The sequence below is a fragment of the Falco naumanni genome, chromosome 9 (genome assembly GCF_017639655.2).
Source record: "Falco naumanni isolate bFalNau1 chromosome 9, bFalNau1.pat, whole genome shotgun sequence".
Classification (NCBI taxonomy): domain Eukaryota; kingdom Metazoa; phylum Chordata; class Aves; order Falconiformes; family Falconidae; genus Falco; species Falco naumanni.
This window is the reverse complement of record NC_054062.1, coordinates 18,888,382-18,914,571: the sequence shown is the minus strand read 5'-3', so window position 1 is coordinate 18,914,571 and position 26,190 is coordinate 18,888,382. Positions and strand designations below refer to the sequence as shown.

The 26,190-nt window shown below is 45.1% G+C and overlaps 2 protein-coding genes and 1 long non-coding RNA gene across 4 annotated transcripts in view; 1 reads left to right on the top strand and 2 right to left on the bottom strand.

The window, feature by feature from the left end:
- The first annotated feature begins 1,029 nt into the window (after positions 1 to 1,029).
- On the top strand, positions 1,030 to 26,171 carry HABP2 (hyaluronan binding protein 2). Of its 2 annotated transcripts, XM_040605388.1 has the most exons (14): positions 1,030 to 1,183; positions 9,795 to 9,831; positions 14,903 to 15,031; positions 16,116 to 16,223; positions 16,634 to 16,750; positions 17,111 to 17,230; positions 17,928 to 18,099; positions 18,527 to 18,621; positions 18,751 to 18,997; positions 19,862 to 20,004; positions 20,350 to 20,484; positions 21,978 to 22,123; positions 23,024 to 23,224; positions 24,578 to 26,171. In XM_040605388.1, exons 1-13 carry the CDS (start codon positions 1,115 to 1,117, stop codon positions 23,198 to 23,200), a joined length of 1,695 nt encoding a protein of 564 aa, XP_040461322.1. In that variant the 5' UTR covers positions 1,030 to 1,114; the 3' UTR covers positions 23,201 to 23,224; positions 24,578 to 26,171. The 2 variants fall into 2 exon arrangements, with proteins under 2 accessions (XP_040461322.1, XP_040461324.1); XM_040605390.1 differs by lacking the exons at positions 1,030 to 1,183; positions 9,795 to 9,831 and adding an exon at positions 13,894 to 14,022.
- LOC121093355 lies at positions 2,489 to 6,449 on the bottom strand. The gene is made up of 2 exons (XR_005829555.1): positions 4,814 to 6,449; positions 2,489 to 4,113 (listed from the first exon to the last, which is right to left on the bottom strand). It is a non-coding gene; the product is annotated as an uncharacterized LOC121093355 (long non-coding RNA).
- The window catches only part of LOC121093783 (nebulin related anchoring protein), a 53,876-nt gene continuing 50,922 nt past the window's right edge, over positions 23,237 to 26,190 (bottom strand). Inside the window, exons 41-42 of the mRNA XM_040606638.1 lie at positions 25,891 to 26,037; positions 23,237 to 24,637 (exon numbers count right to left, since the gene is read on the bottom strand). Of these exons, the coding sequence (XP_040462572.1) occupies positions 24,536 to 24,637; positions 25,891 to 26,037 (249 nt within the window). The 3' untranslated portion in view covers positions 23,237 to 24,535. The remainder of the gene's footprint in view (positions 24,638 to 25,890; positions 26,038 to 26,190) is intronic.

The window sequence follows — 26,190 nt, the reverse complement described above, 5'->3', positions numbered from 1 at the left end:
GAAATCTTCTTCAGGATAGTCAAGCTCCAAAGTGAGGAATCGTCAGAAATAAGGTTCCCCAAAATCCCAATTTCAGCACTTGTTACGGAGTCTGTAATCAAGTGCTCACACCTTTTTCACCTGAAAATCCCATTCAGGATGGGAAATGATGAGGCCTTTGTGATTTCACTGTTCCCTTCCTCAAATTTATACATGTGGAAACCCCATCCATCCATTTTATTTACTATACACTATTCAGGTCCTCCTGAGCAGACAACCATATCCATTTTTTACCTGGTGTTGTGTAATGTGCTTAGCACTACCCTATTATAACTGTTCTACAACCATACAGAAAACATATTGCTAGGGACTTCTTTCTGAATTTGGGCTGTGATGTGAAAACACTGTATTTCTATAACCCTTTTCCTTCCCCCTACTCAGGGTCTGATCTATCTGGGAGAAAAAATACATCTTTTAATTTGTTTTTATAAGATGTAACATCAACAAAATCTGTTCAATAAAAGTTTGTCAGCATTTCCGTAATAGAGGGTTGTTTATACTTGCAATAATAATGTGATTTTCTCAGTCGCTACTGTTGTTACAGATGCTTCAGCTTCTGGAGTCCAGATTATTCAAGAAGTTCAATTTTTATTTTAAAAAAAAGATGCCAGGTTCTCATATTTGTGGACAAATGCTTGAGATCATGAACCTTGATTTCTGAAATTTAGAAAATAATAGAAAGCACACTTTCATGTTTTTAAAAATCTTATATTTTATAACTAGATGTCACTATTTTTCCAGGTGGAGGGAAAAGAAGTAAGTCTGATTCATACTTTTTTCAATGGACAATAATAGTTTAAAAATAACTCTAATATAAGAAAAATACTTTGTTTCATTGTTAATTTATACTGTTCCCATCTTTGATACTGATTTGGAACATCTACCAGCGGTGAATGCAGTGATTATCTGGACAGGATGCATTTACTTGATCAGGGCAATCTGTTGAACATTAAACAATATTTGAAGCACGGTTAATTATTTGCACTGCATTAGCTCACCCTCGAATGATTGTGGCTTATCTGAAAAAACGTAGGCAAGAAGAAAAAGCTAATTTCAAGAAAAAACGAGCATAAGGATGGTGAACAGTGCTTTTACCCTTCAGGTTCTTCCACTGGTCATTCTCCTAGGGAACATACATTTGTGCGTGAGTATGTTTTTATATTGCTGTTCTTGCCATTGCCAGCTCTGCTCCTTGCCGAGCCCTTCCCGGGCAGCCAGAGGAGCATTTAGCTGAGTATTCACATTTCAGGACACTGAGGTGCTCAAGTAAATGCTGCGTAAGAGGGAAGCCCTGTGGGGTTTTTGGAGCAGATACCTACAGCGACAAGGAACGACCTGTCTGGGTGCACTGGGTGACCACCCTGCTTCCCAGGGTGTGCGCGGGGGAGGGCAGTCGCTCCCCTGGCCCTGGGCACTGGGAGACCCCACACACCACTGGGATGCAGCATGAGCAGCTCATCTTCATGCTGAAGGGACTAGGTACCCGACTAAACAGGTCAGGGTATGCACTGGCTTGGCAATTTGGCACCATCTTTTGTCAAAGGTAAAATTTAGCCCAGCCATGTGTTTTGGATGGCTGAATTGTCATCAGCACCAACATGGAAGGAAGGTTAATGGCAAAATATTCAACACAGCTAGAGATGGCCAGAGCCCTGCTCCGGCAGAGCTTGATAGACTTTCCCAAACCTATTCATCTCTTTAAAGAAGACTGAAAGAGCGACTCGTAACCAAAGCAAAGTTAAAAGTTGGTTTAAAAAACATTTTTTCTGTTCCTCTAAGCATTGCAAGCAAGTAGATTTTCTCATGAAGGAATTCAAGGTTCTTTCAAACCCCTGCTTTCCTAATGATGTTCCTGTGTGTGCAGGTTCTTATTTACTGACATGCGTTGCAAAATTTCAGATGTTGACACGTTTAAATTGAGTCCTTTGGGAAAAATATATAGTGAGGAGATTTAATAGGTTATAGATCTTTTTGAAGAGCTCAGTGAATTTGCAACCGGTGATTTTTGCGACACAATAGGTATTTGTTAATTAGTGTATCATCAGAGCTATCTATCCTCTGACAGCAGTGGGTATGGCACACTTGATCCACCAGTACATGTGGCCGCTTACTGAGGGGATCAGCTCTGGGGTTGTTCAATGCCAGTTTTACAGACATTGTGGGAACGCAATCTAATATAAATAAGCTCATAATGAATTGGTTGTGTTAATTCATACTCAATGAGGAAGACGTAGGTGCAGTCTTAGACAACACGAATTCTTGCACAGATTTTTCCTAACTAGTCCTAAGCGTTAGATTGATTCATTAGCTTTGACAATCCTAATCTGACTTCACTCAAATATTGCTGTGGAAAATGTAGTGCATAACTCTCCCCACCCCTGAAAATTCATTAACACTGCTAAAATGCAAAAGCAATTCTGCTGTCACTGAAAAGCAGCACGACAGAATATTCAGCAGGCTAGTTTTTAATAAAACATGTTTTTTCTTCATAATTAATATAACAAGGTTTTCTGGCTTAGCACTTGGCATGGATCCCAGAAAAAAAAGAGGGGAACGAGTGGCCATGATGTGACCATTGCATGACAAACATGTTACGAGAGGACATTTTTGCCTTAATGATTTGTTCCAAAGAAAAAGTTACACCAATATAGTTTGAATGAAAAATTAGGAGATTTTTCACTTTGCTGAAACCATGAAAAAGACCCTTAAATTCCTATTTCCATCCTTTCCCAAAACTATCTACCTTCATAATTCTCATTTTTATTCAAGCATGGTTTTAGGAGTTTTTATAAGTGACACTCCGATTAATAAATATTATTGGAGATACACAGCAGAAGTCAAATGCAGATTTAAGCAGTAGCTCATATCGAGTTGGTCAAAATAGAATGGGAAAGCACTCAGACATTCATGGATCTGGCAGATTTGGAACAGGACCCTAAGGCAAAAAATTCCATTCACTTCTTTTTTATTACCTGAAAAGAAACTGGTTTCACCTGCATGAATCCAAACGATTTCCATAGACGGCATCAAGCTGCATGATGGGTGCAAGTGAGAACAAAATTTGGTCCTTTATTTTAGCATACATGATGCAACTATACCACAGATTGTCTTCAGACATGACAGGTCTTCTCAGGTTGGGGGGTGGTGTATGATGGTGGTGTTGACTTTCAATTACACTTGCTCAGCAAGATACTGTAGTAGAAATGTGCCTGCCATAAGGTATTGTATTGTTAAGTATTCCTTACGTAGCCAAAGAGAAATCCAAAGAGCTCTGCTGCAGCACGTTGTGCAATTCAGCTGTGTATCCCTCCTTACTCAGATTTGTATTGAAGCAACTTTCCTGAAATACACATAGATTTAAATGGTATGCTTAAACGTTGTGCTGAGTTGGGCTAGAGAAATCTGCAACAGGACAAGACTGAGTTGGATCCCACAACACTCCGGTGATGAAACTGCTCACAGACCAGGCTGCAGCTCCCATTTAACAATGCTCTAAAGTGCTTGGGCACATGCTTATAGGGGAAAAAAAAAGTGATTTTTAAATGAACAGAGGTTCAGTTCAGGCTTTTTTGTCATATCAAGGTTCCCTGCAAACTTGACACCCCTGGCAGCAGAGAGGAAGACATGCTGGGGGCAGAGCAGCAGAGGTGGTTCTTCACTGAATATTTAGGAATTTCAGGGTACTGCTGTTTGCTTAGTTGTGATGGCGAGTATTTTGAAGTCACTAGCCATGACTAGTCCAATAACCAAGTGTGCTTAGTAGCAGAAAGGGAAGGATTATAGTATCACATGAAGATCAAATAATTGCAAAGAAAAATTATCATCGGTGCCTGTCTCCTAGTCAGCCCATAGCAGGTAGGAAACTGCTACCAGTAGTACAGGTCTTTCCTCACCTCGGGTGCTTGGAGACCGATATTTTAGGGTGTCCCAAAGGCAGCTCTGTCTGGCATCCTTTTCTACCCACCAACGGATCTATTCTTGTAGTAAACGAATACCCCTGCTCCCCTCACCCTCTGTCCAGTGCTGCACCACTGACACAAGGGCTTTATGCTCCACCGCGTCGCCAACCGATCACTGCAAAAAAAAGTGAATGTTGTCAAGTCCTTCCAGATCTGTGGCCCACCAGGTGCATTGCCCTTCTGCAGCACTCACCTAAATTTGCCTGGCGCAGCAGGAAAGCAGCAAAGCCCTGGGAGCACCCCCCAGCGAAGTGCTCTCAAGAGGGAAGCGTTCCTCGCTGACCCCCCAAGGCAATCAGCTTATGCCCTGAAGCATGCAGGTTGATATCCCGTGTAACTAAAGGGACTTAATGACTTTGCATAAGCTTTAAGTCTAGCAGGATAACCTGCATGCCCGGCACTGGCTGGGAAAGCGTTTGATAGCGCAGCGCACTCGTGTTAGTGTGACGAGCCAGCTCCTGCAGCCCCCGTGAAACAGATTGTGTAGCTTCCCCTTGCTGTGGCATGCAAGGCTGACCCCTTTTTCCACCTGGGAGCACAAGCATGCCTCATCCACCAGCGAGCAACTTTAAAAACAGCCAGCTGCCACCAGGCCATCTCTTACAGTGCAAAGATTAATTTGGAAACTTTGATCTCTTGGAAAACAGGAGCGGGTAACGCCTGTGCAGAGAACCAAGCTGGTTTCAGCAGCACCTCTGAGGGCTCTCGCTTTTTCCTGGATCCCTGTGGGTTTAGTATCAGGTGCTACCACGGGAAAGGTTCACGACTAAATAGTCAGCAAAATAAAGACTTTAGATGTAAACTTATCTGGGTACCTTGGGACCGGTCGATAAGGATCATGTCATTCACTCTGAGGCACATGTTGCAGTTCACTGTGGAGGCAGGAGGTGTCTTGCTAGTAGAGAGGTGAAGACCTCAGAGGTCTTGGTGGAATCCTTTCAGAGGATGGTTTCCCAGGCTAAAAATACAACATGTTGCATGTGTGCTCCAGATGATAATATGCCCTGCTTTCATTATAGTGCAACGGTGGCCTTGGCTGAGAAATACAATGTCATTGCTGGAAAAGCCACTTTCCCTTGAAGTTCAAAGACTGTCACTACCCAAGATGGTTGCAGGCAAAAATCTGGCCGATTGTAAGAGCATCAGAACTGTCGATTCCCTCCTCCTTTGGCTAGAAGCCCAGACAAAGGTTCCCACTGAGAGCTGTCAGCGGGATCAAGGGGTTCACTACGAAAAGGCAGTAGTTGTGTCTGCCCTCATGGCTCCTTCACGCCTTATGTCAGTTGTGGATGGAAGTTGATCAAATATCCATCCTTGTTCTCCAGCTCATCCCCATCCCACCTCCTTCTCAGCTGCAAAGCTGTGACTGTACAGAGGAGCAAATGAAAGGGGTAATATTTGTTTTTCTGCTGTGGAGGCCACTTTGTGACAAGTTGCAGGAGAATTTGCACAACTTAGTGCAATTAAGGGAACACGTCAATTCCTACCAACGTAGTTTAATGCTTGAACTCCTGTAGTGCTTTGTTGCAAAGTGTGTACATCTGCAGAGGTAGTTTTCATCCCTTTTGCTAGTCTGTCGTGCCAGCTTGAGTAGCTACACTGTTTTCTCTGGAATGACTTCTGTTTTGCACATATGTAGATTCACAGCCTAACCCTGGGTTGTCACCTTTGTGCTGCCTGTTTTTTTCACCTGCTTTTGTGTTTTAATTATTCATTTTGATTGTAATAAAAGGTAGCGAATGTACCAAAGGCACAATAAACAGTTCAACTGCAGAATGCCCTTGGCAGCTGTAAATAATTTCCCTTGAATTTGGGGTCAAATCTTCCTGTCTTTATTCAGAAAGAATTGCCAGAGATTAACTGGACATTTTTGTCTGAGAGAGAGCAGTAGGATTCTGTTCTGAGACCAAGAAAGCATGATTCTGGCATTACTGTTTGAAATCTATTACATTTCATTAGTCTCTTTCCTTGAGGAGTTGAAATGGAAAAATGGAGAGTATCATGTATCTGCAGCTTATAACCTTGGTACAAAGCCTAATTTGCAAAGTTTTGATGGTTCTTTGGAGAAACAAAGTTAGTGAAGTGCTAATCATTACGATGATGACAACAAACAACAAAGGTCAGGTGAAATTAGGATATTTCGAATTTCAGCCAGTTTTCCACCATTTTTTCTAGGAGCCCTATAAATGTACTCGGCTTCACATTCAGCAATGCACCGGTACCCATATAAAATGTCTCTCCCAGATTTTTTTTTTTTTGTGTGTGTGTGTGTAGAGTTTCTTTTTTATGAGCCTAAAGTAATAAAATTTAAAATTGCTCTCTGCAAATTCTTCCAGCTTCGTCCCCCGTCTCTGTGGACCTGCTATGAATAGGATCCAGCGATTTTATTCCCTCTTGAGAGAGCACACAAAGTATCGGTGTCGAGCTGCAGTAAGGCGAATGTTTGGTGAAACCAGCCCCGCAGCCTAATTTCTTCTCTCCCCCCCGCCCCCGCCCCCCCCCCCCCGGCCCCCTCCTCCTTTTGTTTGAATCCTGCTCCTCTCTTCCTCTCTGGGTTCAGCATTGCACCTCGTCGGAAGGACAAGATCCTCCTCTGCTGGCCATCAGCAAATACGGCACGGCAGGCAGGAGGCCCTGCCTTCACTGCCCCTGCCTGCACCCTCCCTGCAGCCCCTCCTCCTGCAGACCCCCCGCAGACCCCTCCTGGACACACCACACCCCCCCGCCTCCCCCAGCCTGTGGCCCCTCCTAACAGCCTCCTGCATCCCGCATGACACACCTTGCACCCTACGTCCTGCATCCCTCGTCCCACACCTTGCACCCTACGTCCTGCATCCCGCATCCCACACCTTGCACCCTACATCCTGCATCCCGCATCCCACACCTTGCACCCTACGTCCTGCATCCCGCATGACACACCTTGCACCCTACGTCCTGCATCCTGCATCCCACACCTTGCACCCTACATCCTGCATCCCGCATCCCACACCTTGCACCCTACATCCTGCATCCCGCATCCCACACCTTGCACCCTACGTCCTGCATCCCTCGTCCCACACCTTGCACCCTACGTCCTGCATCCCGCATCCCACACCTTGCACCCTACGTCCTGCATCCTGCATCCCACACCTTGCACCCTACGTCCTGCACCCTGCATCCCCACCTTGCACCCCACGTCCTGCATCCTGCATCCCCTCCTGGCATGGAGGAAAGGGCAAGCTCAAGCAGGCTGGAGGGAAGGAGGCAAGTGCTTCTCCCTCCTTTGCTGCACGCCACCATGGAAGGCTTCAATGCAGGGAGCCAAAGGGCTAAAATTTGGCCCTGCACTGGTTAGCAGGGGTGAAAATGCATCACAACCAGTGTGGTCTGATGAGTGGTCCAGTGGACCCCAGAAGGGAGGATGAAAGCCTCCACACTGAGAGGTCAGCTCTGACGGGAAGTTTGTCCCCTGTGGCTCTGCTGCTGCAGCTTGTGACAGGTACATGATGAGGGGAAAAGCTCCAGGACAAAATGGGACACTGGAGCCTTATGGTAAAGATTGGGTTTGACTCTTGGATCTCCCTGCGCCAGGTGCTCCAGGAGCTTTGTTTCCAGTGACGTTTGTACTGTGGCAGCAGATAGAGGCTTTCATCCAAAAGCAGGAATTAAAACGTGGGACTCAGCCATGCTAGAGTACAAGCCACTGCCGGCTCTGAAGGATGCTACTGGAAAGCTGCACAGTTTCTAGGGCACCAGTATATTGCAAGAGGGATTTTAGGGTATCTGCACTTTTGTAGTCAGCTCTGCCCCCGGAGTGCTTGGATGGGAGGGCCAGGTGCATAACCTGGAAAAGAAAGTAGCATAGCAAAGTGCTAGGTCTCTCATCTTTCTTCTTCTCTTGGTGTATGAGCTATCCTCTTGGGCACTGTGAGACTATCACCTCTGCTCTACAGCTGGGGGAAACTGAGGCACAAAAGAGCATGATGTAGTCACATCCTGCACCTCGCTCAGCCTGGGCTGAAGCCCTCCAGCATTCCCATGCGGTGCCAAGGGCTGCCCTCAGCGCAGGAGCAACCTGGCTGAAGTCAGACCCTTCTGCCTTCAAACCCTTTCCAACCTCATCAGGCAGACAGCACCACAGGGCTGGGGAGGGAGACAAAATGTTTCTTGCTTCACGCTGCTCCCATTGCTGCTTCCATGTTCTTTGTTTCATCTTTTCCTCCAAAAGAAAGGAGTACACTTGCAGGGTTTGTTTTGGTCTGTGTTTATGGATGAACATGACCAGTAATTGTAAATGGAGCAATTAGTCCTTTTCTTTATACAGTCTCCATTGTGGTCTGGCAAAGGATCTGACAAAGCCTGTACCTGCACTCAAGAAACACACACACCAAGGGCAGAGCTTTTACAGCCTGCTCATTTACCATCATCCCTGCACTCAGTCAGGAGGGGCAATTGTGTGAGCGTGTGTGTCCTTCCAGCTGCAAAGGATTTAGGGGTGGGTGTGGGTATGTGTGTGTGTGTGTGTGTGTGCGTGTGTGTGTGGCTCACTTAAGAGCACCTGGAAAGGGGCTCTTGCTCAGATTGAGTCCGTGGGAAGGGGAGAGCTGGAGTGTGTCTGTTCTCCCTGGCTCAAACACAAGAGGGATGCAAACGTGCCTGAAGCAAGAACTCATTTATGTATTCCAGCTAATATTCACAAGTGTGAGTTCTGAGGTTTTTTTGAGGGTTGTTTCTTATTCATTGCTTTTGTTCCTAGCCACAACCAGTGTTAGCTGAGAATGCTACTCTTTTATATATCATTTCTATATATAATGCACAACTAAACAGGGTGAGTGTTTACAGTTGGTTGTATCTGTAGCAATGTGTAGGTGCACATAATAATCCTGTGTGAGTGTGTGTGCATGTATGCTGTCTATTACGTGTGTTAAGTCATTTTGAAACACATTTTCCTCTGACAAATCATGTGAAGGATGAGGAATAGCAGTTCCAAATTTCCTTCTTTCCACCAACTGTTAGCACATGTATTCTTGTCACAGGCAGGTAATCCTGTCCGCAGCTGGGATTTAAAGCGAGAGGGAAAGCAAGCTGAAATCGTCACGCAGGGGATGCGTCCCAGCATGGAGTCAGTGTGTCTCCTTTCAGACGAACCTCACTCGCACTCTTTAAAGGCTGAGAGCTGTTTTCCTTCTTCTGTTCCTTTTTGTTGCTTGCCCTTGATATGAGCCAAACAGGAAAGGCTGGAGCCCCACGTCAGAGGTCAGACACATGGCATTTCCTCACAGGAAGTGCCAGAAATGTTCTCCTCCATCCAAGGGTTGTTGACAGCCTTCCAGCTTGGAGGTCCAGATCCCACCAGCCGCACCAGGCGTAGGGTCCCGGCTGCGCTGCGCTGCCTGACCTCCGCTCTGCCCTGCCCGAGCATGTCCCAGCCTCCGGCTTTGGCAGCCGGCTGGAGCGTGGCCTCTGTCGGTATCTCGGAGAAGTTGGACAAACAGTCAGTGCTCGGTCACTTAATAAGCAAACAGGTGATTTAACTCATTCAGGACAGATTTCTCCCAAAGCACACCAGCCCAGCTGCTTAGGCTGGATGCTCAGAAAAGCCAGAGCTCCCAAGTAGGTTGTCGGGAGCGATGGGTGTTTTAAGACATCCTGTTAATCTTTTGAAAGAGCTCTTAAAATCCAACCCAGTTAGCTCCGAACTGGGTAACAGGCTTATCTGGATGTTCAGCAAACAGAAACTTTGTGCCACACACTGAGCTCCATGATGCCTTTTGTTTTTCCAGAAACTGACTCTCTGCCCTTTTTTATCTCATGCAGGCTTCCCATTTCTCTTTCCTGGCTGACCTGCTGCGCGGTAAGTGGTTTCAATTTCTTCATTTTAACTTCTGCATACAAAACTGAGAGGCTGGCAACCTGGCCCATCAAAAGCCTTTGCTAGTGCCCTGTACTGAATTTTATTAACTTCATGTACAGGTTTACTGAGCTCGTAATAAGGCTTGTGATCAAGTAGAAAGTCGGTTTGACTTTGGACAAGTAATACGGTGAGCACTTGCAGACCCCCACATGTGCTCTATGTCAGTGCAGGAGGCAGCGCTGAATTGGGTCCCAGCAAGGAGCATGTCTGGCGCACTGAACCCCAAAACAGAGGTGCAGCAGCAGCACCAGTTTGCAGCTGATCATGGGGTACTCCTAGACCACACCTGTAACTCACAGCTCTCTTCCAAGCCAAGACTTTTCTGCCACTCTGTGGCTTCATGTGCTCAACCCAGCTTTGGGGACCCATGGGTGACACAGTGAGTCACAGGCTGGAGGAGAGGTCATGGTGCTGGGCTGCAAACCTCACAGAAGGATAAATAAGGAGTCCAGTTGTGCATGAAAATTGAAGGTCGAATGAACGAAGGGTAACTTTCCCTTGCAGCTTACAACTGACTGTGGAACTTATTTCTGCAAGGATTTGTCCAAAGTGAAAGAATGTTCAAAAAGTGTTTACAAGCTCATGCAAGTAAAAAATTGTTAAAGACTATGTAGCATCAAGATGTTGATAAGGGAAAAGCTGTGATGAATGTTGTGTGAGGATGTGTAGATTGTGTGAGGATTTGTACATCCTTTCGCAGCCTGCTTGGTTCACATAGAAGATTATGGGTTTATTGATGTTTAATATTTATGCCCTGCTCCTCCTTTTAGTGTTTTCAGTGACTCTTAGACATGAGTTTGTAATTTATAACTAACAAAGTATTGCATTAATTTTGCTCATTTTCCTGCAAAAAAAGTGTGGCTTTTACTATGCACTCATTATTCATCTGCATTCCTGTTCATTCCGGTGGCATTTTGGCTTCCAGGTCAAACCTGCAAGCCCAGCAGACTTGTAGCTCATAAAGCACTGCTTCTTTCCCCAAATCAATGCTGCTCTTCTAACAAGATGTGTGCAGAAAACAAATTTCCAAATTATTTGTGTATCTGAACTCAGTATTTGGCTTCTGCAAGTATCTGGCCACAGAGCTGAGTGTGCGGCTTTGTGCTTTATGCACAAGCCTTGTGCAAACTGGTTGATTTGCCTTTTGATAGTAGAGTATCACTTTCACCATTTCTTAATTCATTCCCTCCTTTGTGCTTTCTGGTACTTACTTCTGTGCATCCACTGCCCCGGCACTCTCCCACTCCCCACCCTCCAGCTGTCCCCACTCCTTCAGCTGTCATCGCCCGCTTTCACCCAGCACCCGCCCCTCCAAGGAAAAGGTGCCGTAAATCTGCTTTTAAGCAGCAGCCACCAAACTTTGTGAAAGGCTCGCTGGCTTTGTGGTTAGCTGGTCTCACTTCTTTTGCAATTTCTATCTGAAGCCACAGATACTCCCAGCCACAGCCCGTGTGGAAAGGAGGAAATACTGTGAGGTTGTCTCTGCAGAACTAGATGGGGGACATCTCATTATTTAAAATACAGTCAGGATTTCAGCCTCATCAAAATAACATGACATTATTCTCAGAGCTGGAGACAAAAAGTATTTAGAAAGGTGGTGGAAAAACTCATCCTGCTTAAATGAGGCCAGATTTCAGTCAATCCCCAGAGGTTCAGAGAGCTTGAATAAACGCTGGGTCCTTTCTGGTGCTCTTGATGTGTGTTGGCAATAGGCTTTAACTTTGCACATCACTCATCTTGACAACTGCAGTCCAACAAAGTTACCTGGCCATTCAGGTCACTCAATGGCATCCTAATGCATCACTTTCTCACTCGGAACATTAGTCATGACTTGATCCAGTGAAGGTTTTGAAAACAGTGTGACTACCGGTGTTGGGATATCTGTTCTCTCCATAACAGAGAGCCTGTGTAAGCTAATGAACAAGGGGATATTGATCAGAAATCCATTGCTTGATTGACAGCTCTTGGCAATGTGAAAAACTGCAGATGAAAGCTTGAGTAGTTTAAAAGATCACCCAGACCTCAAAGCTGATTTGAAGCTTTAAAAGTCAATCTCTGCCTATCAATTATGGGGGGATTTTTTTGTACTACACAGAGGAAAGTTATTCTTTGAAAATTTGCATGCAGGATGTCTAATTTAATTTCATGTAATAGTCACTTTTCAGTGACAAATGTCAGATCACTGCTTTTTTAAGCATGTTAAGGTTTTCCAGCACTTACAAAGAACGAACACTCTGATTTAGTAATATGTTTAAATCAAGCAGTATATCAGACTTTGTGCATTAATTATGTGCTCAGATAAAAAAATAGTGTTGTTTTTGCTTTACTAAACCTATGGCTTGTTATGAATAATTAAAAAAATGGAATGGGAGCAGTTCTTAAGTAAGAGATGTGGAAGCCAAATAGTTATTTAGTGTCGAAGCTATGATAAATAAGACGACATTTTTAGTTTGATGTCATGTACCCAAGTCGGGGTTTTCTGTTCTTTGTTGCTCACTGCTTCATGCAGTTTGGGAGGACATGGAGTAGCTGGGAGATAGAAGCATCATTCACGTGACCCATAGAAGCTATTCCTGTTTCACAGTTTCATAAAGAGGGATGGCGATGGAGAAGGCAGGGACGCTGGTGATTTCTCACGTCGGCTGCATGTTCACGTCACCTTGGCTGGACTCCTGGCCAGGCAGCTCAGCTTCCTGACTCCCACTGCTCTCACAGTGAGACAGGGTACCCAAAAGCGTTTGCTGTTGTCTTCCCAGCCCATTCCACATGCACCCTTAACTCCATGGTTTGGTCATAAAATTTCTTCTAATGGTAATTACCAGCCCACAAGGGGGTTGCTCAATGTCACCTGCATGACCTCAGCCCTGGCCACCCACAAGTGCCTTCCTTGAGGGCTGCTGGGTGCCAAATTGGCCTGAGGTATACATTAGCTTGTCCCAAAACTTCCCAAGGGTCATCTGCCCTGTCAGTGCAAATGGAGATTTGTGCTCCTCTACTTTGCAGAGCTGCCAGAAGCAGATATCCTGCAAAACAGGAATTGCATCTTGGCCAGCTTGGGTTTTACCGCAGAGATGCACTTAAAATAGTCAATTGTGGGTCAACAAGTAATTTCCTAAGTGTTGCTAATAAACAATTCATTGCTAAGAAATGATGCCAATGTTACAAAATGAAGTGACAGTATATTCATTTCTTAACACCATAGTTACACTGAGCAGTTGGCTTAAAAACCATGGTAGGTGCTTCTACAGTGGCTCAGCTTTTTGTGATCATTCAGAGCACTTGTTTTTCCTCTGTTGACTCAAGGCAGTTCTCACCAGCCTGTAAAGCATGCTGGGCATGTTTGCAGTCTGCCTTTGGCAGCCATAACTCCCCTGTTCATCTTTCATAACTTTTAGCATATAGTATATTTTTCTGTTAGAAAGGCTACCCCATCCCTCAGAATACTTCTTGAAAGCGTCTGTGGAATAAAAGCCAATATTCCCCACTAAGATTTTGAAGATAAACAGGGGAAACAAACCTAGACTCCTTGAAATGATCCCCTCAAACTCAAGTCTGCTTGCAAATTCTCCCCTCTGACAAAGTGAGCTTGCAGGCTGCATTTCAGGCAAAACCCTCTTTTTGTTTTCCTTTCTTAACTACATCACATTAAATTTAATTTTGTTCACTGTAGACAATGTCCTTATCTTCCAGCGAGATCCTTCTGTTCCTCAGCAAGGCACACACTTCTGCAACACTTGCACATTGTCGAGACTCAGCTCCTGTGGAAATAATGAGCTGAGGAAAAGGAGTCTTGACTTGACATAGCAATAAATGAGGTGAAACTTTCCTCTTTTTTTTTTTTTTTTTTTTTTTTTTTTTTTTGGTGAGAAATGAGAGTTGGCATGTAGGAAAAAAAAGAAGAAAAAGAGACGGTTCTATTTTAATATGAAATATAAAACACCCATTGTACAAAAGTGGAAATTCTTTTTTTTTTTTTTTTTTCAGAAGCAAAGAAAGAATAAAGATAAAGGCTGCAAGCGAATGAATGAGGAGAGAAAACTAAGATAATGCAGTCGATAATCAGTTCAAGGCAGAGCATTATCCATGGGGCCATCGGTCCGGCCCTAGGGGAGAGCTTTTTAAAATGTCTCTGTACGTAGCATAGCTTTGCTCATTACCATAGTTTGTCTTTGAAACAGCGGAGTGGCTTCCACTGTCAGCTGCCGTACCCACGCAAGGAGCTGCCAGCCCACTTTAATCAGCCGACCCCCACAACCGCGGGCTGGCACAGCTGCGGGTGCCGCCTGCGCCGGGCTCCCGGGCAGGACGCTGACTGCTGGGGGGCTGCAGGCTCTGGGGGACGGGCTTCCAGCACAGGTCTGATGCGCTGAGCCCTCGCTCCGCAAAAGGGGTTTTGTGGGCAGGGGGTCGCGTAGGGGGACAGGTGCCTTGGGCCCTCACTCCCCTCCAATTTCCCTCAAAATGGGTTTCCACGTCCCGACATGGAGCAGGCACCCGCGTGCCGGTGAGGGTCTTGCCTTGCCCTGCAGTAGCGGTGATGCTGGTGATCGAAACAGCTGGACAAAGAAAATCCCTGCTTCTTGTAGGAGTCTAAATCTCCTTTTCCCATTGTGCAGGTAACAGCCATCAGCATCTTCCTTGGCCATGGTGCCACGCGGGGGGCACGTGCCCCTGCCTGCAGAGGCTCTGCCTGTGTCCCCTCTGGGGGTCCCGGCTGCCATCGACCGGGCAGCCAGGGCCCCAGCACCCCGTGGGAGCTGCGGCGAGGGCAGAGCTGGGGCTGGCGGAGCTCAGGGGTGGCCGCGCTGGGTGAGCTCTGCCCACGGCAGGCAAGAGCTGGACAGCACCTTTGGTCCTCAAGGTGATATGAACTTTAGACCCAGTGGCATCCTAAACAACCTGAAGGAGGAAAAGACTGTCCATCCTGGAAGATAACTTCTTTCACACCTTCTCTCCTTCTAGCAGTTGTAATCCCTCTGTTTTTCCACCCTCTTCTCACCCCTCGCCGCAGATGAGGCTGATGAGTACGAGTACTACGATGAGTACACGCAGCCAGAGCAGGAGCCCTTCCTCCAGCAGCAGTTCTCAGAAGACCCTGACTGGTTTGAGTCATTTTTTGGCTACAGTGATACTAAAAAAGGTACCTCTGAGGGGTGGGCAGGGAGGAGAGGAAGGGGTAAAATCCCAATCCTGTGCTTGCAGCATGAGCATGGCAGGCCTCGGCTGCCAGCCTGCTCTCAAAATGCCTGCATCAAAGGGATGAGTTAGGAGGATCGTTTGCAGTGTTCTCCTTTGTATTTCTCTTGTAAGGAGCCTGTGTTTTATCTCCGGGTTTCACAGGATGGATTCTGATCATGCAGAACATTTCTGATTGCTACTACAAAAAAAAAAAAAAAGCACAGGCTTATTTGTCTATAGACACTGTAAGATGTAATTGCTGTTTTCATGGGATATATGTTCTGTATTTATGCTGGGAACGAAATGTAGAGCAGGTTTGGTGTCTGGTTTTTTTTTCTTCCTCCTTTTCTCAGTTGCAGGGTTTTTTCTTTTCTTTTTCTATTTTTCCAAACTTCAGGAGAATAGGAAAGGCTCCTTGAGATTGCTCAGGGAACATGAAAGGAGAGACAGGGAAGTTGCCTGTAACATCCCCTAGGTTATTCCCTGGTGCAAAGAAAGAGCTGGTGTATGGCTGTCCCCAATACCAATTGCTCCTGGCAGCCTGGAGTGGAGAAGTTGAGCATGGTGTAAGGAGCAGCACTCAAGTGACTCTCAGTAGGTGCCTGCTCCCTTGGAGCGGTAGCCACCCAGAGGACTTCTAGTGCCGCATTGCAACCATTGGCAATGCCAAATCCAGACACCTCCACACCAAGTGCATGAAGGCAGATGCCCAGGGCCAGCTCTGGCCCTCAGATTTTGCCATAGAGGCAAATCTGTCCCTGAGCAAAGGAAGGGACTAGCCCCGTTACCACTCCATCATAGACGTGGCAAAGGAAGCTGAGGAGCTGCAGACCTGAAGCCATGAACTGTTACGGCTTGCAATATGCTCTGCAGCAACTCATAGCTGCTCCTGTGGCTGATGAGCTGATGCAGAAGCATGGCACATGATACATGGGATGCTGTGCCTGGGAAGGAAGCCTTCTGCAGTCAGAAAATAAAAGAAAAAGCAGGTGATAGAGGTGGAGAAGCTGAGTCAAACTAAACAATTTCCATCCTTGCCCTGGCAGACCCGTGCTCCTCCAACCCCTGCAAGAACAACGGTGAGTGTGAGAACAGAGGAAGCCGCTTCAGCTGCCTCTGCCCCGAGCCATATGCTGGGACTACATGTGAGAAAGGTGAACACTCTTTTGCTAACTTACACTCCTTATTTTGGCCCCTAATATTGCTCTTACAGCTCTGTCAATGGAAGCAAACACTGGGCTTTATAAACCCACTGCTGGTTGGGCTGCAGGTTCTGACAGCCCACCACAGTCACGTCCATAGGTCTCACACTTAGCTCTGCGTCCAGACCAAGGTCTGTCTAAAGCAGTATATAGTAAAATGAGCTTCAGGTGAGCAGAAAGCCTTCCTCTATCCCCTGCCAGGTGAGCAGCAGGGAGCTGCTCATCGATCCTGTAGATTTTTTGCCGTAGATACTGTGAACAATAAGGGAAATCCCAAGTCCACGCTTGCTAAATTAAAGCCTCCTTGGAGCATCAGGAGAAAGCGTGTCTTCCCATGATCCTCATGTCCCTGTTTTCCACAGTGAAGAACATGTGTTTGGAGAAGAGGTGCCACAGGGGAGACTGCCTGATTACATTAACCCCACCTTATTTTCAGTGCAGCTGCAACCACCCCTACAACTCACCGGACTGCCGACAAGGTGAGCACTCGGCAGGACACCGAGTGACCTGGGAGGGGGGGGGTGGACGGACACACACACAGCACGGCGAATGTGTCCTCACCATGGCCAGTCAGTGGTGGGAAACCTCCACCCTGGTCATCCAGCCTGAGTCTGCTCCAGCTCCCGTCCGTGGGGCTGGTCAGTGAGGAGTCACGTTTGACTTACAGGGTGGTGGTTCAGTCACCGGTAAACCCCCCAGTGCTAAACATTTTTCGAGTTCGTAAGAACTCAAAGCCAACAGGCTATGTGGGAGCTCTGCCCGGCTTCCATCGGGTGTGAGAGTGGCTGTACAGCATTTAGCAGAGTGACAAGGCTCTTCTGTGTTTTCCATGTTGACAGCATCTTCACCGTGCAGGCCAAATCCTTGCAAAAACGGAGGCACCTGCATTCGGCACAGAATCAGATCAAAATTCACCTGCGAGTGCCCTGAACCTTTCCGAGGGAGATTCTGTGAGATCGGTATGTCACAGCGCTGGGGGGAAGGGTGGGGGCGAAGCCTCCAGGCAGCCAGGGTCTGGCTTCCCCCTGCAGCCAGGCTGGTTGATACCGTCCCGGCACCTGACTGCGCCCAGGGCACCGGCCTCCTTGGGGAGAGTGTCGGAGGAAGAAGCTGACTCCTGCAGCCACCATGGGCACACATCCCACACGTTTCCAATGAGAAGGATTTGTTTCTTTCTCTTTTAAAAATTGATTGCACTTCAGACTCCACGTACTGCTACATTGCAGGTGACTTTTCCTCCACCACCTCTACAGGTTAGGTTCACAACCCCACAGCCTTCCTTTTGGCACATCCACTGCCCTAGCATGACAGCAGCTCTGTGCCCACCTCCCTCTGATCTTGCTGATACCATTTCTTGGCTGTGCCACTGGCAGAGAGATTCTCCTTTGGCATTAAGACACCTCTTTGCCGCTGGGGCTCTACCATGCAAAGAGGTTTCAGGCATTTGAAGTCAATCACTCTTCAAGCCGGACAGATGCTGTTTATACATATACAAATACCCCTGTTTCTGGCCTGTGTAGGATAAGGGATATCATTACATGACCCAGTATGATCCTCTGTAAAGTGAACATAGGGCAAGGAAGGGAAGGAAGAGGAAACACTTTGGGCAAGGAACAACATAACAGTTATTTTCATATTGGCATTGGCTTCCTGCAGGACCGGATGACTGTTATGGAGAGGCCTCCTCTGAGTACAGAGGAAAAGTGAACCAAGCAGCAAATGGCAAGACCTGCCTGCACTGGAATTCCCATCTTCTCTTGGACTACACTATTAATGCCTTTATGGAGGATGCCGACGCTTATGGCATTGGTGAACATAACTTCTGCAGGTAACATTTTGGTGAGGCAACTATAAAGGTCTGTATCAGAGAGCACTGAGAGCAAACTGCTCATGAGTTTGGCAAACTGGTGGTGTTAAGACCTCACATCTTTCTAGACACTGCTTGTTCATGAAAAACCAGGATGTTAAAGGGACATTCCCTACTGATGTGGGCCTTCCAGAAGCAGCCCTCACTTCCCTGAATCTCTTCTTCATTTTTCTCAAGGTTAAAATAGGTATGGGGAGAGTAAAATGGCAGAAGCTCCACTCTCTTATCTCAGGCACCTTCTTTGTCAAATCTTATGAAATAATATCTTTGGAAGTTTGGCTGTCATATGGGAGCATGAGGCTGCTCCCCTAAGCATCTCAGCTCTTTCACAGGTTTTGTGGAGATTTATCCATCCCTGCTGGCTGACACTCTTAACCGTTCCCTTCAGGAGTCCCGATGAGGATGAAAAACCCTGGTGCTACATCAGAAAAAACCACAAAGTAGAATGGGACTTCTGTGACATTTCACCCTGCTCAGGAACAGGTAAAGAATTAGAAGTGAGCTGCTTGGCAGCGTGTAGCTGGTCCAGAGCAGCAGGTGACCCCCTATTACTTAACACCTCCAGTCTGATATTATGTCTGCATTGTACATCTGCTGTCTCTTCCAATGCAGCTGAAGAGAGCCCATGGCCAACAGACAGCCCAACAGACCCACCTGGATCAAATGAAATGTTCAAAATATGCGGACAACCAGAAATTCAAAGAACTGTCAAGAGAATTTATGGTGGAGCTAAGACTACAGCTGGCAAACATCCCTGGATGGCATCTCTGCAGATGAAGACTTCAAAAAGGAGCAGACATTTCTGTGGTGGAGTGCTGATTAAACCGTGCTGGGTCCTGACTGCTGGGCACTGCATTGAGTAGGTGCATGTCCTGTGCCTAGTGTGGATAAACATATGAAAATCAGGATGGTTATTACAGACGGTTTGGAATCCAAATGATCGTTGGGAATCAAATTAAAGAAAAATATGTATGCGAAAAAAACGAACGCATACATGAAAATATATATAGACTTGAAAATGGTGCTTGCTGGAATAGTAAATGAAACTTACACACACACACACACTCTCTAAAATGAGCTAAAATAGTTGTGCAAGAGGAAAAAAGGAGGAAAGTAACAAGGTTTTGTAATGTATGAAAGAAGGACTCTATGAAAACTTCAGGGGATATTGGGATACCTACCATAAGCAACATCATATGTTTGCATTATAATTGAGATGCCCAGAACAGCCAAAAATTTATGTTCATGTGCCAGTGAGCTTAGAATATGACTTTTCCTTCAACATTTTTGTTGAATAGGTTAGAAACCACCATCCTTTCAAACTGGTAAATTACACTCTGGAGATCATTCCAGAACACATGATTTTAAGTATGTCCAGACAGTGGCAAGGACTTGTGCTCTCATGGCTCCCTGTGTTGCTGCTCATCATCACGGTCACAGTAATAGACTGTGTGCACACTACCACTTTGCCCTGAAATGCAAAGGAAACCATATTTATGTGGCTTTAAAACATTTTATTTCATGATTGCAACAAGTTAAGAGCACATGTATCGTCTGATGCCACTGCTTCCCTGTCTAAGCCCTCCTGTAATGACCTCAGGAAATCTTGTGGCCATGCTCTATGACAGAGGGCAATATCTTGACCTCCTGATACTAAAGGTGCAGGTTTTCACCACCACTGATAGACAATGTCTGTATGTAATTTTCTTTTTTTTTTTCCCAGACAACCAGCAGAAAATCTCCAAGTAGTCCTTGGAAAGCAAAACCTCAAGAAGAGAGAGCATCAAGAGCAAATATTTGATGTGGAGAAGATCATTGTACATTCCAAATACAAAGAGAAGGATGGTATCCCACACAATGATATCGGTAAATCGCTTCTGTTGAATATTCCTGTGGTTCACCTCCAGCCTCAGTTGCTTGACGCTCCTCTCTCCAGCTAAAGTCAATGTAAAATTCCCATCGAGACTATCTTCTGGAAATAATGAGGCCAAATTGTGGGTTAAACCCGTTTGGAGCTTTGGGATGTGGATCGTGATGGGCAGGCAGAGGTCACTGTGTGGGAGGAGCAAAACAACAGGGATAGGTCTGGCATGTAGTGCAAACAGAACATCAAGTATGTGCAGCTTTGCCATAGTTGTGCCACAGACTGGTAACGATGGTTAGGCATTAAAATTAGCTACAGACACTTTGTGTTGTTTATCTTCTTTCCAGCACTACTTAAATTGAAGCCAGTTGATGGTCACTGTGCAGTGGAAACAAAGTATGTGAAAACAGTGTGCCTGCCTGACTTCTTCTTTCCTGCTGGGACCGACTGCTTCATTTCTGGATGGGGTGCAACCGAGACAGGTATTTGTGGGCTAGCTGGATTTTGGTGGGTACTTCATGGCAAGGTGGGCTGGTGCTTTCAGTAGCAATTGCCAGACCCAAGCGTGGACCTAGGCACTTAGTGAGACCAAGACATGAAGTTCAAAACTAAGGAAAGCTAAAGCCCTGTCATTAGCAGAAATTTCCAACTGCTAGAGCAACCAAACCTTTCAGCATTCTGAAAAAATCCCTGACGCATCTTTTTTTGCCTGCCATCTGACACACCGTGTCATGGTTTCAGCTGCAGCCAGCAATAGAAGCAAGAAGGTATCGAGAGAGGCTTTTGTATAGTTTGTGTGTTTCAAGACAGGACCAAGAAAGACAGGAATTTTCACATGGATTTCCAGCCCATTGGGTCAGATAAAGCTTTTCAGAAGCAGCATCTGGATCTTCAGATGCGCTGAAAAATAAAAAAAAAATAATGCAAAGCTTTTCAAATTCAACCAGCTCTGTCCAAAACCTTTCTTGCCCGCAGTAAATCCTAAGGGGAGAAATTACTATTCTTAAAAAAAGATAATGGCAATTTTCTGAAAAATGCATTTTCTCATGTTCTGATTGATGTGTTGCTGTAAAGCAGCAGAAGGAAAATGTGTCACTGAGGCTGCAGTAGGTGTCCTAGTGCTTTGTGACTGATACAGCCTCATGTGATACATAGGACCAAATTCTCCCTTCTGATGTAACTCTCATTGAAGTCCACAAGAGACAAGTGTGTTCATTTGATCAGAATGCACCAACAGAATTTAATGGACATTTTTTAAAAGTTCCAAATAAAAAGTCTCCCTTAAAAAGGGTATGGGAGATTTTATTTTTTTTTCCCCAACAAAGAATATCAAGTACCCTGTATGTGTTCAAACTAGATGGCTCCTTCTTTGAGCAGAGCTATTAGCATTTCAGGAAATCGCTGCAGAAATGCAATATTTCCTGAAACTCATGCAGAACCAAACTTATAAACCACCTTTAATTATCTACAGATGTAGTGCTTTGAAGGTCTGGCTATTGCCTTTAGATGTCAAGTTATGTCTTTAGATTCACTGTAATTAATCATTGCCCTTAAATATTGTATGATTTTCAGGTTTCATCTATTTCGTTAGCTTGCGTACTAAAACATCTAATGGCACCAGTCTGAGAAGTGCTGAGCAACTCAAAGTCCCATTGGGACCCATGGGAGCTGCAGACAACCAGCACCTTTGGAAAGCAGGATTACACAGACAGAGCTGATCGGAGCCATGTTCTGAATACCTGACTTTGCGTTTATTCAGGCAACAACTCGGTGTCCTGAGTGAAGCTTCCAGGCTCCAACTCTAACCCTTATCATTTCAGACAGATAATCCTTTTCTTCCCAGGCTAGCACAGGCATCCCCCCTGCCCTTCCCCCTTCCCCTCCAAATGGCAAGCAAGCTTATATTTTGAACAAAGACAACATGTAACAGGATTGGGAGGAAGCTGACTCCATTTTTTTGGTGCACATCCCATAGATGAAGTATCCCGTCAGCTGTTAGATGCCAATGTCAAGCTGATTTCACAGAGGAAATGCAATTCACCCAGAGCATATGATCACGTGCTGGATGAAAGCATGTTTTGTGCAGGAAATCTTCAGAGACCCAGAGCTGATTCTTGTCAGGTCTGTTGCTTTTTCTGTATCTGAACACTAATTTTTTGCGTAAATAACCAGGCTGTGCAGAGTAATACTTTTGGCAGAGTGCTGCATATGTGTCTGTTTCTCCCATCGGTGTATTTCAACACCTGTCGTCTTTCTTCAGCACAGTTTGAGGTGTATACCCCTAGAGCTGATATTGTCACCGTCAGCCACAGGCAGATCGATGGAAGCTAGAGACTCACCTGGGAAGTTTGGCTTCTGAGGCAGTTTGTTGTAATAACCTGAAAACTTGCCTGTCTTTTCTCTTTTTATTATGGCCTGTGCCACGAGCACCAATTCTAACCTGATTTTCACTATCAGAGCTACGACTCGCAGGGAAAGTCAGGGTTGTTAATTCTTTTCATTACAGCTAGCGCAAATGTGAAGCAAGCTCATATTTGTACTGTTTAAGATGGGGAAGTGTTTGAACAACAATTCCTAAGGTGCAAACTACCACTGTGAGCACATTTTTCAATAGAAAACAGCAATAAAACAAAAACCTGAGACCAACCAGCTCACAATAAAGTAATTTTGAGGGGTGTGGGAGGCAAGTGTTTTCATTTGCACCAAGGATCACATCTCTACCTTTCTAACTCAGTCTCTGAATGCCTGGTACTTTCATGCCTGGGAAATTTCACATGACCTTGTCAGATATACATCACAGACTTGAACAAACAAAAACCTACATCCCAAAACCCTGGTATCATTTGACCTGTCTCCAGAACTGCAAGCCTACTCAGGGATTGAGCAGCATCTGTTGGTACATCCGCTAGGAAAAAAACCCTATGATTACAGCTTCAAAGCCATATGATGAGAGGGGAACATTATTGGTTTTGTTAACATTTTGCTTCTCGTTTTTTATACTTGTGTGCTTTTTCTCATCAGGGAGACTCCGGAGGCCCACTAACTTGCGTAGAAAATGGCTCCTACTATGTATATGGCCTTGTCAGCTGGGGTGATGGATGTGGGTTAAAAAACAAGCCAGGAGTTTATACCCAGGTGACAACATTTCTCAGTTGGATTAAATCCAAAATTCGGTCTGAGTCAAGGTCACCTCATTAGCAGACAGCTTTGGAATAACAAATGGTAAGTTTGAGAAATTTGCTTGGTTTTTATCATTTCCTCAAATACCTCCTCTTCAACCAATAATGTTGCCAATATTTTCTGATGGCCTACATGCGGCATCCTTCATCACCACCTTGAAAATAGCCTTAGAGCATTAGCTAGTGTGTCAGTGACTGTTTTTCTTTTGGGGGGGAGTTGAAATAAGCCCACATTTTGCAGCAAAACAGATCAGAAAGTAAACCAACTCCAGTTCTTCCCCAAACCAAACAGAGCCACAGTTGCCAATGTTTCCAGTTCTGTTTTTCAAGCCCTGAAAATTCTGCAGGCTCAGCTGCTGCCAGCCATTTACTCTTCCCCTCTAAGAAGACATGACCTGTCTAAGGTGTGTTTTTTCTGTAGTCATTGGACCCTGACACCTTAAAACTATTGGTGTGTGCTCTTAAAGCCAGTACCATTTTTCACATACATAAAAATCATGTGCCTAAGTTTGCAAGACTGTGCCATTGCAATTATCTGAGGAGAGAGGATCAGGCAGGAGAATTATTTTTAAAAGCACATCTGTAGGGTAAATAACCACAAATTCCATCAGTGATGCGTTCCAGATTGAAAAAGGAACAAAATAATATTGGAATGATCTACTTTATTCCTGATTAGAGGGTAGCTCCTTATGCTCCAGATCTACAAAGGTATATATGTGCCTAACTTCAATACTGGTGAGACCTAGGGGGTATTATATCCCATTAAAAAAGTATGGCTCTGAAGCTATTGGATAGTTCTTGGTGTTTCATAAAAGTCAAATTGTGTAATTTTTGCTCAATTAGTCTGCACAGAAACTTGAAAAACGGGATTGGTATTAAATCAGGGTGTAAAGAATAGATATGTTTGTGAAGAGCCAATTCCTTAAAACAGTGATGTCCCTTGCATCTGAATTCCAGGGTTTACAACCTTCTCTAAGCAGCTACCTAATCTATCAATAGCTACCCCTATTGCGATAACCACAACAATTCAACTAATTTATTCATTACAAATTATTTTATATTCTACCAACCCGGTTCATTCATCTGTAGTTCAAAGCTGAGCCTGCCAGTCACCTAGTATTAGTTTCATTTACAGCTTCTACAGATATCTACAGATAAATATCAGATGCTGTAATACATACAGTGATAAATCACCAAGTAGCTGCACAAAAATAAAATGATCAGTTATAATTTGCAATGTTGAGGTTGCTTTTTAAAACAATAAGTTTTTAGATGCCATCTATCGTGCTTCTGGAAAAGCTACAGGATTCTCAGGACAAGACGAAAATCTATTTGTGTTATGTCATGTTTTTCTTTACTTCTGATACAGCTGCATTTTCCTTCTCTTGACTTGCAGAATTTCTGAAGCATCAGGGTTGACTGTGACCTGCCGAGATCCTTCTGCCTCCAATTGGTCCTGTAAAATCAAACCCAACCCAAGTAAATTATGAGGACATCCAGTGGACAGAAGAAGGTTTTAACTATTCTATAAAAAATACTTACATATTAAAAATTACCACTACTGGCAAACAAATGAGCAAAATCTAAATCACTGTCCTGCACTGAGCGAACCTCTGAGGTGGAAAAGTGTAAAAAATGGAGCCGTTCACATAGGTTAGGTACCATACATATCAAAGGACTGAATGTGTTCACATCCTAATTCCTAATTTGAGCCCTAAATAAAGAGCAAGCCAGCAAATACCCAAATTCCAGGTGGATTGCACACCTGCAGCTTGCCCTTGGACGATCAGATCATTATCATACCTAGAGCTTAAGAAGACAGTGCCTGCAGTCCCCACTGCCTGCATTACTCAACCATAGTTATAATTTATTTCCAGAGTAACTTTTCAGATGCGAACATAAACCATGGATATGTCCTGTTTCTCTTGGGCTGGATTATTGTTTGACTTGTTGCCAAAGTTAAAACTTAAATGAAACAAGCATTTCAAGTGCAGAGCTTCTCTTCTATTGTAACTTAACGCTTCTTAACTGTAGAGGCCACAAGGCATGGACTTCTGCCCTCTTGTGCTGGGACACTGCGAACTGGGAGTCATCCCTGTCGAGGTAAGGAGAAGAAAAACCTGGAAGATCCCAGCTTGTAATTTCTTGTATCTTGAGCTGGACAGAGATGGAGGAGACTGGATCATTCCCCCTGTGCAAAAAGCCTCCCACAGCACACATTAGGCTGTTAGAAGTCTACACCGAGCCTGTCAATACAGCTGCGAGTGGAGGTTACAGGGCAACACATGATTACATGGCAGCACACGGTGTCTCAGTGGAATTAGGAAAAGAGAACGGCAGTTGTACAAGGAGTCCCTTCCACCTCTGCTTCTGCTTTCCATGGACGTACCGGGACACCTATTGATCTGACAACATCCAAGAGTTAAGGGAAACACATCCCACAGTATAAGTAAATCCTATTCCATGGCACTTCCTAGTCCATACAGGAATTCGTCAGCAATGACAGTGATGAATTCTCTTGAATTCCTTCAAATTAAGGTTTACACAAAGCAACAAAGCTTCATGAAGGAAGTATGCATATTCTGTTCAAATAATGCGAAGAACTGTAGACTCCAGGGAGCATTCAAAAGCATTATATGGGATGTGTGCCTGCCTGCCTTCTAGAGAGCAGAGCTGCTGGGATCTGTGAGAATAGTTTACTCTACTTACAACTCCAGGTCCATACTGAGCAGACTGCAATCCCATTTCCCGAATGTACGCCAGCTCAGCAGCTCTTCTTGCCATTTCGACTTTGTGAGAACCTGGGGGAGTCCAGCCAATGCCTCTGAGCCAGTTCAAGTCAGACTTGTACTTTACCTGAGAGAATGAAACATACATCAGGGTGTCTTATTTTGTTTGTCTCCAATCAAACCACATGCCCTGGGTATTCAAGACAGAGCATATAAAGAGCAACAGAGTCAATAATAAACACATAATTCCTTTTCAGCAAACAGACTGCAGTTCTTTCAA

Bases quoted from the DNA above. Each gene is read 5' to 3' on its own strand.
- HABP2 (XM_040605388.1), top strand. From the start codon at position 1,115: ATGGTGAACAGTGCTTTTACCCTTCAGGTTCTTCCACTGGTCATTCTC. The intron at 1,184-9,794 runs GTGAGTATGTTT...TATCTCATGCAG, and splicing joins TAGGGAACATACATTTGTGC to GCTTCCCATTTCTCTTTCCT. The intron at 16,751-17,110 runs GTGAGCACTCGG...CCATGTTGACAG, and splicing joins CTCACCGGACTGCCGACAAG to CATCTTCACCGTGCAGGCCA.